The 17,809-nt window shown below is 43.4% G+C and overlaps 2 protein-coding genes across 5 annotated transcripts in view; one reads left to right on the top strand and one right to left on the bottom strand.

Moving 5' to 3' along the window:
• FARSB (phenylalanyl-tRNA synthetase subunit beta) overlaps positions 1–2,071 on the top strand; it is an 81,357-nt gene extending 79,286 nt beyond the window's left edge. For both annotated transcript variants that reach the window (XM_005574427.4, XM_005574426.4), the window contains one exon: positions 1,794–2,071. In XM_005574427.4, coding sequence (XP_005574484.3) covers positions 1,794–1,945 — 152 coding nt within the window. In that variant the 3' untranslated portion in view covers positions 1,946–2,071. The remainder of the gene's footprint in view (positions 1–1,793) is intronic.
• A 9,010-nt stretch (positions 2,072–11,081) lies between these two features.
• Positions 11,082–17,809, bottom strand: part of SGPP2 (sphingosine-1-phosphate phosphatase 2) — a 145,904-nt gene continuing 139,176 nt past the window's right edge. For all 3 annotated transcript variants that reach the window (XM_065526162.1, XM_074010327.1, XM_005574424.4), the window contains one exon: positions 11,082–15,014. In XM_065526162.1, the coding sequence (XP_065382234.1) occupies positions 14,463–15,014 (552 nt within the window). In that variant the 3' untranslated portion in view covers positions 11,082–14,462. The remainder of the gene's footprint in view (positions 15,015–17,809) is intronic.

The following is a 17,809-nucleotide window of genomic DNA, read 5'->3' as shown; positions in this document are numbered from 1 at the left end:
AACACGTACCCCTTGAATCTATTAATAAGATAAAAGTTGGAAAAAACCACAGCAAGCTGATGTCTTTTTTTAGTTAGTGTGGTTGTATTCAAGTCTAGCTCTGTAAAGGGGTGCTGGGGTGCTGGGATAAATAGTCCCCAGCAGTCCTTCCAGTTCTGCAGTTCTTGATTATATTGCTTACCATTAACACCTTATGTAATCTTCACTTACATGTCATTTGAAGATTTTTCTTTTCCTTTGGGGAGTCGAGGGGTGGAGAGTTTTGTCTTTTAAGTTAGATATTTATTTTAATAGAATTAAAATGTACCATCTTTATCAGATTTAGTAATATTCATATGAAACTGAGACTCTATGTTATTAGTTGGGTTTGGTTTCTGCATTGTTTTATTTGGTTTCCCTCCCTATCCCTCACCCCAAGTGTGGATTAGTGCACAGAGCCAGATAGTTAAATGCAGTCACTGAAATTCTTGCTTTAAAAGACAGTGAGGCAGAATTGTTTAGTTTGGAGAGATGTGAAAAGAGGCCACCTTAGTATTTCACCTCTGTTGCTTTGGGTTTACTTAAGTTGACAGTTTAGAATGTTTTCCAGCTCTTTCCCCAGAAATATAAACAAAATCCTTCTCTGCTGGTCAAGAAATATATGTAATTGCCTTTGTCTCTATGGTACTAACTTGATGGTAGCGGGTTCCCCTCCCCTCCAACCTGATTCTGTATCTCTTAAGCATGCTGACCTTGGAACCATTAGTAGAGACTCAGCAGTTTACACTTTCATCAATAATGCACTCGCTCTGAAGTGGCAGGCTGGACACTGTGGCCCAGCTCTGCATGGGTATTTATAGTGTGTGCCAGTAAATGTTTCTGTTGAATCGGTCAGGAGCTGCAGGCCTGATCTGTTTTCAAGTTGGTGGTGAGAGCAATGAGTCGGCATATTTGTAAACCTCAGGAGAGTACAGTGCATTGATAGATTCCTGTGGCACTGGTAATTTCATGAATATGGAGTGGGCCTATATGTTCATTTTTAGCTCTGTAAACCTCAAGAATTGTTACTGTCTTGGTAAGCTGTATCAGTGCATTGGCACTGATGAAGGGAGAACTTTCTGCCTGTCTTGAAGTAAACGAGGCATCAACCCAGACTTGTGTTGGGCTGACCTTTGCTGTGGTTTTACAGTAGATGCTCCAAAACTGCCTAGAAAGCTGTTTTCAGATGGGAATGTGGGTTGCCTTTGGTAGCATGGCCTGTCATCAGAGGTGTGGTTCCCCCGGTAGCGGGCCTGTGATACTGTGGCTCCGGTTTCTTTATGTAATAAGGTGAGAAAGAGTGACTTTGTACAGAGCAAATGAATTCAGTGTCGATGTCTTATCCAGTGAGCGTTGCTATGGAAAAACCTGTTTGAAAACAGGTTCTTCCCATGCAAGTTCATCAGTTTTATGTTTCATATTTTGCCTTTTGTCCTTTTTAGGACTGGTTCCAAGTGCAGGCAGAGGTCCCCTAGGACTTCTGACTGTGGGCCTTCAGCAGCCTCCATGATTTCATCATTCCTGCTCGGGCCCCTGTTACTAAAAATACAGGACCCTTATTTTCATATTTGCCCCTGATTTTTTCCTTGCAAGAGTTTCTTGATAGCAAATTCTTCTTTTAAATACTAGAAAGTATGAGGAAGCGTTCTCTTTTCATAGCCAGTGGTTTAAAGAATAGTTATTTTTAAAGTAGACTAGTGGGCTTTTAGTGTTAAATGTCTATTGACATTTTGCCAGAAGAAACATTGATTTTTCTTTCACTTTGTCTTTTTCAGGGCCTGCTTTCTTCCCCGGGCGATGTGCAGAGATCTTTGCCAGGGGTCAAAGTGTTGGGAAGCTTGGGGTCCTTCATCCTGACGTTATCACCAAGTTTGAGCTGACCATGCCCTGCTCCTCGCTAGAAATCAATATTGGACCCTTTTTGTGAAGATTGGTCTCTGTGGTGTGATTCTCTTCCCAAGTGTCCCTTTCTCCTCCCCTGGTGTCCTTTAGTCTTCCTCCACGGGGAACATCTATTCGGGCTTTAATGTTTAATAAAGTAGAAAGCACTGTCTGGCTGTGTGGGTAGAGACCACCCTTTCCCTGCATTAGACCAGCTTGTGCCATATGCGAATGTGTCTGTGTGAAGCTGCATTGTTGGGTAAAAGCCCTGTGGAGTGCCAGAGAAATGCACTGGCAGAGTGCAGGATCTGTTCTGAAAGGCAGATATGTTCCTCAGACATCAGAGCATCACATTGGAGCGGATTACTCCTGCATAGCAAGATTCCATTTCTTTCTTTATTGATAAAACAAGATAATTGATGAGAGTTCATGTTGCGTGAGTTTGAGATAACTGAGGGGTTTAGCTTTGATTTTCTACATTTGACATGTATTCATCATTGAGAAACACTAAAATAACGATATTTTTAGAAAACGTTTAAGAATCAATTATGGTCCAACAATTATAGCTTCTGAGATCAGTTTAAAGTGAAAGAAAATTCTGTAATACAAGGATTCAAAATATGTGAGGGTGCACAGGTATATTTTACTCTGTGATACTCTAAGATGGAGTACATGCAACGAAGATCTGTTCTGCTGTAAGAGTTAAAATGGACAAGTATTGGTATCAATGCAGTATGAACATTAGGAAACAATGAGAAGCTTATTTTTGCCATAGGCCATACGTGTTACTGTAATCAGTCAGTTATAAAATCATGGTTTTAAATACTTAATTGAGATACTAGTTTCTCTCTTATAGGGAGATATTAGGCCTTTTTTTTCCTGAAGCTAAGCTTCAGCCAATCCTCCTTATTTTATATCCCAATTTCCTTTCTTACTTCAATCTAGAATTCTCCAGTAGGTACCATCTCTGAAAAAAAGCTGGGTCTAATGTTTGAGAGAAGTTCCCAGGTACTATTGAAGTAATAAGAAATATGATAAAATGTAATACTTTAGAGTCCCAGTAGAAATAGCTAACAAAGACCGGGCATGCTGCAGCTCATGCCTGTAATCCTGGCACTTTGGGAGACTGAGGTGGGCAGATCACTTGAGGCCAATAGTTCGAGATCAGCCTGACCAACATGACAAAATGCCATTTCTACTAAAAATATAAAAATTAGCAAGGCATGGTGGTGTGAGCCTGCAGTCCCAGCTACTTGGGAGACTGAGTCAGGAAAATCTCTTGAACCGGGAGGTGGATGTTGCAGTGAGCCGAGATTGTGCCACTGCCCTCCAGCCTGGGTGACACAGTGAGATTCTGTCTACAAAAAAAGATATAGCTAACAAAGATAGTGAAATAAGAATTATGTTTATGGATCTTTTGCTGAATCTACTACTAGGAGAAAACCCAACCATATTACAACCTTGAATTGGGGCAGTAGTGTCTAACTTGCAAGATTTGTGAATACACAGACTTCCATCTGATCCTTCACAGCTCTGTTGTGAGCAGATCCTTACAACATTTTAAAAATGAAATATGCCCTTTAAAAATAATGCGTGCCAAAAGGACTTGTATCCAGCATGCATGAAGATTTCTTAAAACTTAATAATAAAAATAAAACAACCGTTTTTTTAAAATGTGCAAGAGTTGAACAAACATTTCCCCAAAGAAGATATATGAATGGCCAGTGAGCACTTGAAAAGATCCTCAATGTCATTAGTCATCAGGGAAATGCAAATAAAATCCACAATGATAAACTGCATACCCATTAAAATGGCTAAAATTTAAGACCCATAAATCAAATATTGCTGAGACTGGAGCAAGTGGAACTTTTCATGCACTGCTGGTGAGTCACAATGTAAAATGTTACATTGTGACTTTAGAAAATAGCTTGGCAGTCTCTTGAAACATACACCTACCATCTAGCCATTCTATTCCTAGGTTTACCCATATGGCCAAAGATTTTTATGCAAGTGTTCACAGTGTTACTTACAGTAGTTACAAATTGCAGTCTATCCATACTATGGAATACTTCTCAGCAATAAGAAGGAATGAACTACTGATCCTCAAAACAACATGAATGAATTTCAAAACAGTATGCTAAGTGAAAGCAAGAGACACAAAAGACTCTTTAATTCTATTTACATAGGAGTCTAAATAAGCCAAAAGCAGGTTGGTTGGCAGGAGCTCAGGAAAGAGCACTGACTGCAGTGGGTTAAGAGGAAACTTTTTGGGTGATGGAAATTTTATCTTAATTGAGGTGGTACGTGTACTTCAGGTGTAGGTTACACCTTCGTAAAGCTGGGAGAAAAAGAATGTAATGTAACATGTAGTATTTTACTAATTTTAACTACATAACACCAGTTGATAAATGGCTAGAGAAATAGCCTGAACTGTAGAATTGGCAGTTCTGTTCAGGATGGCTCACTGGTCCACAACTATTAATGATATATTCTCCTTTAGTTTCAGGTTCGCTCTAGTTAAAATCATGGCTTAGGGATCATCATATGATAGCCATTGTTGAAGTAGGTGGAACCATTTGTTCTGTCAGCAGCTACCCACCTGGATATTTTTGGGGGTGGCCAAAATTACTTGTAATGAAAAACCCACTAATGCCTAATTGTATATAATTGTATATCCCAGCCTGAAAGGGGAAAGATCAACTCCATGCATCATGTAGATGTTTCTGCCTTTGGAAGCAGGAAATGGTAGAAAGAAAAACAGCGTCGGCCGCGTTGGAAGAAGCGAACCTTCAGCTCACGAGTCGAGGCTCTGCAGCCAGATCCTCTTATGCTTGTCCCTGGTGAAGCATTTGAACTGGAGCCAGGGCAGTCTGTGAGTACTGCCAAAAGCCTTTCTTACAGAAGATGCACACCTTCTTAGTAAAAACTGGGAGCTGTAGTATTAAAGTGAAAATTAAATGGAATTGATTTTTGTTCTAGCTTAGAAACTTAAATTCTACCACTACAGCCTGACAGTCCTGCAGTGCTCTTCTGGTTTTTGTTTGTTTGTTTGTTTAGACGGAGTCTTGCTTTGTCACCCAGGCTGGAGCGCAGTGGGGCGATCTTGGCCCACTGCAGCCTCCACCTCCTGGTGGAGGTGTTCTCCTGCCTCAGCTTCCCGAGTAGCTAGGACTACAGGCGTGCACCACCATGCCTGGATAATGTTTGTATTTTTAGTAGAGATAGGGTTTCACCATGTTGACTAGGCTGGTCTCGAACTTCTGACTTTAGGCAATCTGCCCACCGGTGCCTCCCAAAGTGCTGGGATTACAGGCGCCTGGCCTGCTCTTCTGTTTTTATTTTTGAATTGCTTTTCTTTCACATTTTAATTTTTTTGGTTTAATAATGGTATGAGAGTAGGAATTCTCCCTGATATGTAGGGTGAAAACAGTTGAGTTTCAGAGAGATCAATAACTTACTTAGAAGTCACATAGCCAATAAATGAGTTTGAGACACTATATAAGAGTGACTTGGAGTCTACAGCCCACTCACTGATTTGCATTATTTATTTATGCAAAAGTAAATAATGGGACTTTCTACACTTAATATAAAAATAATGGAAAACAAAAAGTTAAAACTTGTTAAGTCCAATACTTTAAAAAACCTGTTCAAACTATGGTCTTCCTGAGCTAATCTACCTTTCTTCCTTCTGATTCCCTAAAGTAACTAATCACTCTTAACAATTTAGCCTGTATTGTTTCCTTAGTTTGGACATTTTCCTTGATTTGTACAGTCAGCCACACACACCTGCTCCCGTTTTTTTGGGGGTTATGCTCTACATACTGGTTTGCAACAAGTTTTGTTTTTTATTTTATATATCTCTCATGACATTTCACTTAATATGTCCCATTTTTTCAGGTCAGTGCCTATAGACCTATCTCATTCTTTTAAATGAGGTAATATTCTATTGTACAGATGTCCATAATAGTTCAGTTATTCCCCTGTTGGTGGACATTCAGTCGTTTCCAACTGTTTGAAATTATAAACACTGCTCCAACGAACCCCCCATCCTGCAAAACAGCACGGCTTAGGGCCCCAAGGAAAACCAGTCCTAATGGGTGCAAGACTGTATAAATATTCACATTTGACAGACACATTCAGAGATGCGTAGAGTTCATTAGATATTTCTTTGATGTGACGTTTGTACTTGAACAATATATTATTCCAGCACCTTACATCTTAGATGTAGGAGTCTCTAGGTCAAAAGATGTGTTTTGAATGTAAAACATGTTGAATGATTATTCTCACATTTTAAACAGGAGTAATCTACTACAAACTAGCCAGCCTAACCACTGCCCCTGCTCTCAGCAATGATGGGCGCATCAGCTTGGTGAGAGAGAACATTGCTCACAATCTTGCTTCTCAATCTTAATCTGTTTGTGCTTAATGTTTTCTGTAACATCACTAACCCTAATACTTGAGTATTGACTTTGGCCCTTCTGTCCATTTTATCCAAAAGCAGAAAGATAGCCTTCAAGGGACACCATTGCCTTAAGCAGAATATGCTATCCAACTTCTGGCTTGTTATGTTATTAGGGCCTTGAATAACTTTTATATTATTATGGACTGAATGTATCCCCACAAATTCATGTTGACCCTCTGACCTCCAGTATGATGGTCTTTGGAGATGAGGCCTTTGGCAGGTGATTAGAGCTAGATGAGGTCATGAGAGGGGGGCCCTCATGACCAGCTCAGTGGCCTGATAAGAAACATCAGAGAGCTTGCCCTGTTTCTCTGCCTACCTGGCGCACACATACAGGAGAGGTGACGTGACCACACAGCAACATGGTGGCCACTGGCAAGCTAGAAGAGGGATCAGAATGAAACCTATTTTGCTGGCACCTTGATCTTGGACTTCCAGCCTCCAGAACTGTGAGAAATAAAATTCTTTTATTGAAACCACCCAACCTGTAGTCTTTTGTTGTGACAGTCCCAGCAAACTAAAACACATTATTGAAAACTTGCATTCAAAAAGTAGAGAGTGGCATGCATGATAAAATTCAAGGCAGCAGTACACCTCTGGGACAGTCTGCAACAGTTCCCTAATCTGCCTGTATCCATGAGTGTAGATAGGAGTGAAGCCTCCTGGGCTTCCAGTCTGCAGCGTCTCTGTTACATGGAAACCTGATGGGTGCCGCTGTGAGTGGGGTCAGTTATGCACAGTGCACACTAAACACAGATCATTTTAGCCTTCCTGGTTAGCCACTAATAAAAAGACGCTGAAGTATCCTGAAGATGAGAGAGAGATTTCCACCATGCCTCAATACAAACCCCAGTCCTGGCCTCCGCGTGACAGGTGTCGTGCCTAGTGTTTTGCACAGGTCATCTCAGAGCCCTGACCAGAGCCCATGTAGGGAACACGACCTGCTTGGATAAAAGAAGGGCTGCTAAACAACTGTGCTTGACAAATGGGCCAGGCAGCAAGAGGGGCAACGCAGACGCAAAGCGGTTTGAGTCCACGCTGTCTACTTCATGTTCAGGTATTCTCTGCTTTGACTTTCTAGTAGGCAGAAAGGATGACTATGAATATTGTAGCTAGACTGTGAGTTGAATAAATATCGCCAACAAAGGGTCTAATTGAATTATGTCTGACCAAACCCTGTAGGTTTTTTTCTTCTGATGTGACTAATGGAGTGTGCTGAGAATATACTCAAGGTCCACACTCAAGCTTTTCATTCTTCATCTCTAAGGTTTGGCCTTCCTTGTTTCTGTTGAAGAAAGGCAGGAAAGAGGCATGAATCTCCATGAGAAAACATTTGAAGGCTGGGTATGGTGGCTCATGCCTGTAATCCCAGCACTTTGGGAGGCTGAGGTAGGCGGATCTCTAAAGCCCAGGAGTTAGTGAATAGCGTGGGCAACATAGCAAAACTCCATCTCTACCCACCCCCCAACCAAAAAAAAAAAAAAATATATATATATATATATAAAACAAAAATTAGCTAGGCATGGTGGTGTGCGCCTGTAGCTGCCATGTGAGCCAGGATTGCACCACACAGCACTCCAGCCTGGGTGACACAGTGAGACCCTGTCTCAAAAAAGAAGAAAAGAAAACATTTGGGGAAGAATCCATCATGTGAGGAGCGCTGGTGAGGCTGTGAGAGAGAGCTGCTGCATACACCGCTGGAATCAGAGACTTGGAGACATGAAGTAAATCTGGCCTTCTAGGCGGAAAGGTGAAGACGTGGAGAAAATGTGCCTGGTTGATATCAAACCTGATAGCAAAAGAAATGTTCTGCTTTCCGCATGTCACAGCTTTTTGTCAGGCATAAAATACGCCTGTCCCTACAATAACCAACTGCTTAGGGCTGACAAGAAACCAGCTGTGACACACAGAATAAACAGTCACGTTTGTTGCTGGAAAGGTACTGAGAAAAAGCCGCACTGGAGATAGGTGGGATTAACTAGAGATTTTTTGGCGTGAGTCTTGGGCAGAACATTTAAACAAGGAGCACTTGGGTGACACTGGGGCAGATGACACAAGATAGCCAGACAGAGGTGCCCCTTAAGCAAATCACGTAGGTGAGATGACTTGTGCAAAACACTAGGCACAAGGCCTGTCACGCGGAGGCCCAGACTGGACTTTGTATTGAGGCATCGTGGAAATCTCTGTTTGATCTTCAGGATACTTCAGCATCTTTTTATTGGTGGCCAGTTAGGAAGGCTAAAATGGTCTGTGTTTAGTGAGCACTGTGCATAATTGGCTCCACTTACAGTGGCACCCATCAGGTTTCCACGTGACAGAGACACTGCAGACTGGAAGCCCAAGAGGCTTCACTCCTATCTGCACTCATGCATACAGGTAGATTACAAGACTCTTGCAGGCATGGGCATTAAGGCAGCACCCAATTGTCACCCTGGCTCACCCCAATGATCTGAGGCCATCTTTGTGTATATTAAAGAGGAATTGACATTTGAACACCTGCATTGGGCAGAATCTGGCTTGCCATAGAGAGAGAGAGTGTGGAGTGTGTGCGTTAAAGAAGCATTACAGAGGAACTCCTAGCTACATCCTTCCTTTTCTTGTTTGTTTTTGTATGCCTTATAGACAGGCGTGGAAAAAGAATTACTATTTTTGGTTTTGTATGGCTCCCTGTCTCATGTGGCTACAGTTTTAAGACTTTAACATTCTCTTCATGGCCCACATTTAACTGTGATGTCTTCTTAATGTGCATTCTGTAAATATCCAAGTCTGTACTACAGATGTGTCTCATTTTAAGAAAAAAAATGGATGCATGGTGTGCACAGAGTCACCTATTAAAGTCTTATGTTCACAGAAATGAAGAATCAAAATTTTAACTTGAATTTTAACGGCAAACCCATACGTGCAGTTAAAATTCAAGTTAAATGAAAACACAAGCAGCTTTGAGGAAGACATCTCTTGTCTCAAATGAGATAGGTGTATATTGCTGTTCCACTTGGCTCTTGGGTAGCCTCTTACTAGAAGATGAGGGCTTCATTCACAATCACTAAATAAAGACTTGGAGCATTTTGAAGTTCCCTGAAGAGCCAGGATCATGGTAAAATACTTTTAAAATGAAGTTTCACATGACGAATTCAGGGAACTGAGCAAAGAGAAGACTGAGGAAGGGAGTGGGCATGAAGGACACAGAAGGAGGTCCCAGCTGTTGGTCATGTCCACCAAGAGAGGAACAAGAAGGACGGGAATGACGCTGTGCATGCAGAGATGGCAGAGGGGCAAGGTGCTCGGGCTGACTGGTGAGTACAGTTAACCCTTGAACAAGATGGGTTTGAACTGTACATGTTCAGTGGTATATGGATTTTCTCCGGCCTCTGCCACCCCCGACACAGTAAGAACAACCCTTCCTCTCCCCTCTCTTCCTCTTTCTCCTCCTCCTCAGCCTCCTCAACATGAAGATGATGAGGATGAAGACTTTCGTGATGATCCTCTTCCACTTAATGAAGGGTAAATGTATTTTCCTTATGATTTTCTTAACATTTTCTTTTCTCTAGTTTACTTTATTGTAAGAATACAGTATGTAATGCTTATAACATATGAGATATGTGGTAATCTACTGATCGTGCCATCAGAAAGCCTTCCCATTTACGGCAGACTATTAGTCGTTAAGTTTTGGGGGAGTTGTAAGTTATATGCATTTTTACTACATAGGAGGTTGGCACACCTGAGCTCCGAGTTGTTCAGGGGGCAACTGTATTTCAATGAGGAGTGATGAAAGGAGTCTGAAGTTACCTCTGGACGTCACCCCCTCTGGGAGGGGCTTCTCACACTTCTCGTTCATGTGGTTTGATTTCGCAGTATCACAGCCCTGTGCTCATCCATTATTACACCACCACCACTGTTAGTCTTACAATCACCAACATGGTTTGGTTTTTTCTTGTAAGAACCGGAGGTGTTTGGGAAGTGCCTCAGACAAGCTGTTCTGTAGCCATGGAGTACCATCTCCTACCTACTTCCTGTCACATTCCCTGTGCAAACCCCATCTGTTCTCTAAACCTCGCTCATGCAGTCTCCCCCTCCTCCCAGTTCCCATGTCATCATTTTCTCTTCCCTACAGCCTTAACCCTTTGGCTCTTGAATTGTAATTCTCTGCCGCTGTGTCTTCTCTGTCCTGCGAAAACCGCACAGGATAGGTTGGAGCGTTACATCTCCTACGTCCTGCTCGAAGTACAAATAGAGTCCTAGGTCCGCCCTTGCAAATAAGGGGCAGTGTCAACTGTATGAACCATCACAAATAGCAAATTTGGGATGCTTAAAGGCAGAGCAGATCATTGCAGTGATAGGCTGTGAATTTGAATTACGGTTGTGTTTATTTGGTTCAGCTGATAGAGAACTCATCTCTAAAAACCTTTTACTTACCTTAACTAGCAAAACTTACAACAATTTACCTTTCAAAACATAGTGACATTTAACTCCATATAAGGTAAAAGGAGGTTCTTTAGTATCATGGAGTAGAGGAGGGGCTTTAAGGATACCAAAATACCACTTCTTTCCTGTTACACCTGTGGGCCCTCCGTGGCTCGCCAACATTTGCACATGATTGGATTATGACAGAAACAGAGAATTATGTAGCCTGCCTCTTATTTTTGTCCCCTTTTCAACTCAGGTCCAGTGAACTCAGAGAAAAAGGTCTACGTTAAGAAAAAAATCCAAGGAAACAGAACACTGGCTTTTAAAGCATTTAATAAGTCAAAATCAAATAAAAGTGATTTTAAAAAGAATAAATTTACATATGGTACATAAGCAAGACAGCTGAAGGTTTCTAAAATAGAAATCTGGCGCATATGGCGCGAAAACACCACATGCTTTGATTACACTCAGGAAGCATGAGTTGCCTATTTGGGTGAGAAAATCCCATGTTACAGTGAGATCACTGGGCATGTTTTAGAGTAATTCCAGCCACTACCATGTAAGTGTTTTTAATTCAGGGGTGCCTTCTACGTTTTCATCTTCTGAATATATTGTGACGGTGCAGGTTAGAGCAAAACTGGCATGAAATGAGAGCTGTTTTAGATGAAGATTGCAAGATGGATGGCTTGGCCCACAGTGGCAGTGGGTTGGGGGTGGAATGTGGACAATTAGGATAAAGGCATGTCATTCTATCTGACTCCTGGAGGGGCAGATAATCCTGGGGGCTTTGGTGTCACAGTTCCCAAAAGCAAGTTTGACCAGACCGTAGGCTTACATTGTGATGAGCTTGCCTTTTAAATTAATCTTCAAGACGCCAGATCAAGAGAGGGACCCTGGACCTAGACTGAAGCCAGACCAGTAGGGGGCGCTCCTTCCCCAGAGAGAAACTCCAAATGTTTTGAAAGGAGCTGAACCATACCCTTTGAAGGGGCATGCAATGGTGTGAGAGTGAGAGAGGATTTAACAGAGCAAAGTGCTGTGTGAGAAATGAATGGAAGAGGGCTAGCAAGGCAAGAGTGTGAATCAGGTAATGCCTTTTTTTTCCCCGATCGATTTTTTTCTGATTCTACACCACAGAGCAGGAGTGCTCAAAAACTGAGGTTGGCATTACCAATATATACTTTTCATTCTCCAGTTGCAGTAATCAGATACTTAAAAAGTGACCAACCTATGACAAATCATTGACTCATTCTTTAATGTGCTGTGGCTGATATAGTCAGCCTCAACCCAAATTAGGTAAGGACAGCCTTAAATATATCAGTATAGCTGATCGGCCTTCCTATTGTTGGGACTTAAAAATAGAGACAGCAGTAAAAATTATGTATATGATATGTATATCATATATATGAGATGCCAACACCCACTGCTGTGACAATGATCACAATCCCTCTTTTTAAAAGATACACGTGGGAAAAGCTGATCCTTTTGTCAGTTGACTTCAGACAAGTCAACCACAATTATTTTGTGTAGATATCCGGTGTTGTGAACTCTGGCTGGGCAGCCGTGCGGATGGAATTACAGAAAAGTGCCTCATCCAGCTGACAGCCACTGCTCTGCAGGGGCAGATGCAGGCTGGGAGTACCTGCAAGCTAAGGCCCTTCCCCTGAGTTGTGCTGCAAATACTGGGCAGAATTTGATGTAAAAGCAGTCAAATGGCAGGTCATCTTGATCTTTGCCTTCTAACTATAATAAATGTGAGAAGAATTTTAAGTAAAAACAGGATGTTTTGCTAAAAATTATTAAGAAATTGGAACGCTAAGTTACATACTAAATATCGTCACAACCATAAGGCTGTAGAACATATTTGAAATAAAGAAAAATGTGATTTTTCAGTTTTAACACCTTAAGAGCCTCTGTAACTTTTAAGGACGCTAATTTTTTCCGTGTATGCACATGGTGATGATGTGTTGGGTTGGTAAAGCACTGGCTTCAGTCCTACAGGCACTACACCTCAATGGATACTTTGTTAACGATAGTTACACTAACTTTAAAAACAGTTCTTGATACCCGTTCCTTATTCTTAGGAACTGAAGAGGAGGGAACTCTAGTGTTTGCATAATCATCACCTTCCCATGTTAAGAGGACTCACCCTAGTAGACTTAATGGGCTTTGTATTTGGTTGGCTTTTTTTCCCTAGAGACACTAAAGTTGTTCTTGCATTCATTACCCTTAAAATTGCCAAGAGATAAGAGGTGGGAAGACAAAAAGGGAGCCTGATTCTATTCAGTAGATGAGAGAATAGATTTACAGAAGATAACAGTGAAATTGGAGGAGTAATGTCAGGGAGGCCTTGTCGGGACCAGGCAATGTCAAGGAAGCCTATCCCTTCTTTGTCAGGCTCCAGAAAGGATTGCGTTCATCTGTTCTTCTACGGATCCACTTGCCTAGGCAGATGCCAGTGCCTTCCAGGTTTGTACGAAAGCAAAACACTGCTCACTGCTGACAATGGGCAGAGGGCCTGTCCCAAACCACTAGGAAGCAAGAAAGGGTGAGAATCTCAGTGAATCCCAGATGTATCCACCTGTGTTGAAGGCTAACCCCCAACCTGTTTGGTGAGGTGCGAGCAGCCAGTTTGTTTCGTGGGTCAGAAGAGTGTGTTAATGGTACCTGGAATCCTGCAAAATCCATGGAAACAAGGAAGAGCAGATCCCTATTTCAGCATGAACACCAGGCTCATAAGGAAAGCAGGCTTTTCCCCATGACCTCACAGCTCTGCCTCCGCCTTTCATCTCTCACAGTGAGCTTTCTTTCACAGTCGTCTTACCACCCAACCAGTAAGTCTAATTTGATCATAACAAGGAGGAGGCTGGGCACAGTGGCTCATGCCTGTAATCCCAGCACTTTGGGAGGCTGAGGTGGGCGGATCGCTTAAGCCCAGGAGTTTGAGACATGCCTGGGCAACACGGCGAAACCGTGTCTCTACAAAAATTAGCTGGGCATGGTGGTCCATGCTTATAGTCCCAGCTACTCAGGAGGCTGAAGCAGGAGGATCGCTTGAGCCCAGGAGGCAGATTTTGCAGTGAGCTGAGATTGTGCCACTATACTACAGCCTGGAAAACAGCAAGATCCTGTCTCAAACAAAACAAAACAAAAAAACACCAAATAAACGATAAGGAAGTCACCCTGTCCAAGAAATGCACTTTTATACGGTGCCACCCCTTCTCCTGGACCAAGGTTCCTATTTTGGAAATAAGACACCGTGCTAGGCAAGGTTGTAATGGAAAAGAAAGGCTGTATCTCCAGCCTCCCAGATCACCCCATCCCTGTTGGCTCTCCTGAACCCAGTAGGGCTCCTAGCTATTCCTAAGCCAGGCTACAATTCCTGCCAGCCCATGACTAGGTCCAAAGTCCATGCAACAGAAAGAGGAGCAGGGGCCGGGGTGGGGGTGTGCCTTTAAAGATCTAGATTATGGATTTTAGCCTGGGTTCAGCTGTAGCGTAACCATTACAGACTAATGACCGCTATGAGATAGTTTTTCCTTTCACACAGCAGCATCATTTATCTAGTAGTAGCAAGACAGCCATATGACTTTTTTGTTGTTGTTAAAGAAAAATAAGTGGTCAAGATTTGCCTACCAATAACTTTCCTATGTCTTGGCTCTCATGTCCAGTGGGCTAGTTTCCAACTGTTTGAGACTCAGGGTAATCCCAGAAACCTGTGCAGCATTGGCACAAAGGTTGTAGCGCAGATGCCAACAGATGTGTAGGTAACAAACTTGTAAGGCACTTCAATCTCCAGTCTCCGTCTGGCCTCCTTGTTCCTGGTGACCACCTTGAACCATGAGTATAGCACTTGCAGCGAGAGGTTTTGTACGAGCTGACGAACCAAGAGGATCAACACAATTCCCACTGCAAATTTGGTCAGACCCAAAATGAACATGTCGGTGGTGAGCGGTGGGATGTTCTGAATGACAGGGAGAGGTTCAGCCGGCTGGGATACAAGCTGGAAGGAGTGGTTGATCCAGAATCCTATGGTCACTCCAGCCCCAGCAGCCAGAATGGTGGTGGTGTCCGCCCGGGTTGGGCTGTAGTAATCAGAAACAGGGTAATTGTAACACAGGAAGAACGGCACAACTATGACACACACGGGGAAGAGGGGGCTGGCTGAGTCCAGGCGGTCAATGAAGGTCCAGGCAGGGTAGGTGAGGACGATGAGGAGTGCGGTGATCAGGACGCCACCCAGCACATCCTTTGGGAAGGAGAGAAAAGAACAGTGTGAACCAATGAGTGTTTCCTTGTATACAGGTATAATTTGAGTCAAATATGGTTAGTTTGATATTTAAAACACAATTTTTGCATTGTTTTATTTTACAGTACATGTTCAAAGAAAGTGTAAAGTTGTAAAAATTTGAAGTGAAAATGGGAAAAAATGCTCCCAGCAACCATACTACTCATGTTACGTATCTTCTTTCACCTTTTTAACCTTTTGGAATAAATTCTGTATTTGTTTTCTTAATGAATAACTGTAATCTCATTGTCCTTCAAACTTATATAAATCTAGTATTTTGACAGTTATATCACAAATGCTGTCACCATCTTCACAGAGGTGTCACCATCCCTTCTTGGCAGGTGGGGATTGGGCTGCAGGCTGGCTGAAGGGGGAAGCTGGCGTCTGGGGGAGCCAAATGTACACAGCAAGCACATCATTGTTATGTAGAGGACATGTTCCTTTGGGGTGGTTTGAGGAGATATTTGGATGTGGTAGCACCAAAATTCTTCTGCGTCAGCCTTGGCACTACTACCCCGCCTTCAGAGACAGGATTTCAAACAGTGTGCATACAATTTCGTTGAGCAGTTGTACCATGCTTTATTTAATTAATCCCATTCTTTAGAACAGTAGCTTGCTTTCTTCCATTGCCTCCTCCCTTTCCTGCTTAAAATATCTTTAACTCCTTGATGTCCCACATGTCCCTCTTTCCTTAGTCTTCTCTTTGCACCATATAATTAATCAATTTTTAGTTTCAATACCTAGAGTTAAGCACTTTCCCTAAGTTTGCATGTTTCCCTATATTCTTTTTTTCCTATATGTATAATAGAATTCTAAGGCTTGGTCTTGCTTTTTCTAATAACTTCATTATTTATTTCTCTTGTTTAGTGTCTAATACAATGACATCTGATTTGGATAAACAATGGGTGAAAATTAGATCTTAGAAATAATCACTAAGGCAACAGCAAGTTTCACAGATTAGGGGGTATCCATCCATCTATCCTTCATACAGTGGCCATGTATGAGCACCTACTGTTTGCCAAGCACAGTGCTAGAGGATCCAGATGAACCAAACACACACCATCCCCACCTATCCTGGACCTCACGGTCTGGTAAAGAGACAGGGAGTTACCATTATTTCAGAGAGAAAGAGGTTGACTAGGGATCTTGATGGTCCCTGGGGGCTGGAGAGGAGAGAGTGAACACAGGCAGGAGCCACTTCACACAGGGCCCTAAAGTCCAACCCATTCCATGAGTACTACATCCTGGGAGCAGCCTGAGTTCCTGAAGTAGCTCTCACTGGGTAGCAACATGACTGGGTTTTCACTTTAAAAAGATTGACCGCAGTTGGGAGGGTGGACAGGGGCAGGGAGGAGTCAGGGTGGATGTGGGAGAACTAAGGGTGGATGGGGAAGGAGTGAGGGTGGATGGGGAAGGAGTGAGGGGGGAGGAGTGAGGGTGGATGGGGAAGGAGTGAGGGGGGAGGAGTCAGGGTGGATGGGGGAAGAGTAAGGGTGGATGGGGGAGGAATGAGAGTGGATGGGGAGGAGTGAGGGTGGATGGGGAGGAGTGAGGGTGGATGGGGGAGGAGTGAGAGTGGATGGGGAGGAGTGAGGGTGGATGGGGAGGAGTGAGGGTGGATGGGGGAGGAGCGAGGGTGGGCGGAGGAGGAGGGTAGTAGGCGAGGAGTGAGGGAGGGAGGAGTGAGGGTGGATGGGGGAGGAGAGTGGATGGGGAGGAGTGAGGGTGGATGAGGGAGGAGTGAGGGTGGATGGGGAGGAGTGAGGGTGGATGAGGGAGGAGTGAGGGTGGATGGGGAGGAGTGAGGGTGGATGAGGGAGGAGTGAGGGTGGATGGGGAGGAGTGAGGGTGGATGATTGAGGAGTGAGGGTGGATGGAGGAGGAGTGAGGGTGGATGAGGGAGGAGTGCGGGTGGATGGGGGAGGAGTGAGGGTGGATGGAGCAGGAGTGAGGGTGGTAGGCGAGGAGTGAGGGTGTGGAGGAAGTGAGAGTGGATGGGGGAGAGTGATAGTGGATGGGGGAGGAGTGAGGGTGGATGAGAAAGACTGCCTGCCTCTCAGAGGGAGAGTTGAGTGTCCTCACAGCCTGCACCTGGCTCCAGGGCTTCACCAGTGCACACTTCAGTTCCCCTCCACTATCCCCTCAGGCTTCACCATCTCTGCAGCCTCCCTCCCTGTGGTGTCTTTTCTTGGGTGTATGAATATGCACTGATATTGCCTTAATTTTGGGGAAAACAAATCCTTCATTTAGGCTTCCTGGTTACCAAAATTGAGCCAAACTCTTTGGGTTTTCTACACGTGTTGCCTCCAGTCTCTCAACTTGATGTGCAGCTGCTTCTAAGCTCCTGCACTCAGATGATATGCCACTCTCAAAGGCCACTCACTGGACATTCATTGGCTGTTTCTTCAGCATCTAAGTCTTCCAACAGCCCCATATTTCCCCTTGGGGATCCATGAGGTTCCGGGAAATTATGGAGTTGAAGCACATGACATAGGTAGGCCAATCAATGCACTGAATTCCTTTCATAATGAATAGTGCAGGGGTAATCTTGTGACCTTGCTACAACAATCAGGATGAACTGTAGGCCTGTTATTTGGAATTCTTGGAGACAGATGCTCTGTCTCTCTCTTGACGTTGTGCTCTGGGATTTAAACCCTTTACTTATCAGACCTTTAAAATTCAGCTTTTATTAATGTTACCCTAAAATAGCCCGAATCTTCTGTGACCTCTCAGAAGTCTCTTTCTCGATTTCTTCC

The sequence above is a fragment of the Macaca fascicularis genome, chromosome 12, assembly GCF_037993035.2.
Source record: "Macaca fascicularis isolate 582-1 chromosome 12, T2T-MFA8v1.1".
In the NCBI taxonomy this organism is placed as follows: Eukaryota; Metazoa; Chordata; class Mammalia; order Primates; family Cercopithecidae; genus Macaca; species Macaca fascicularis.
This window is presented reverse-complemented; position numbering and strand designations above follow the sequence as displayed.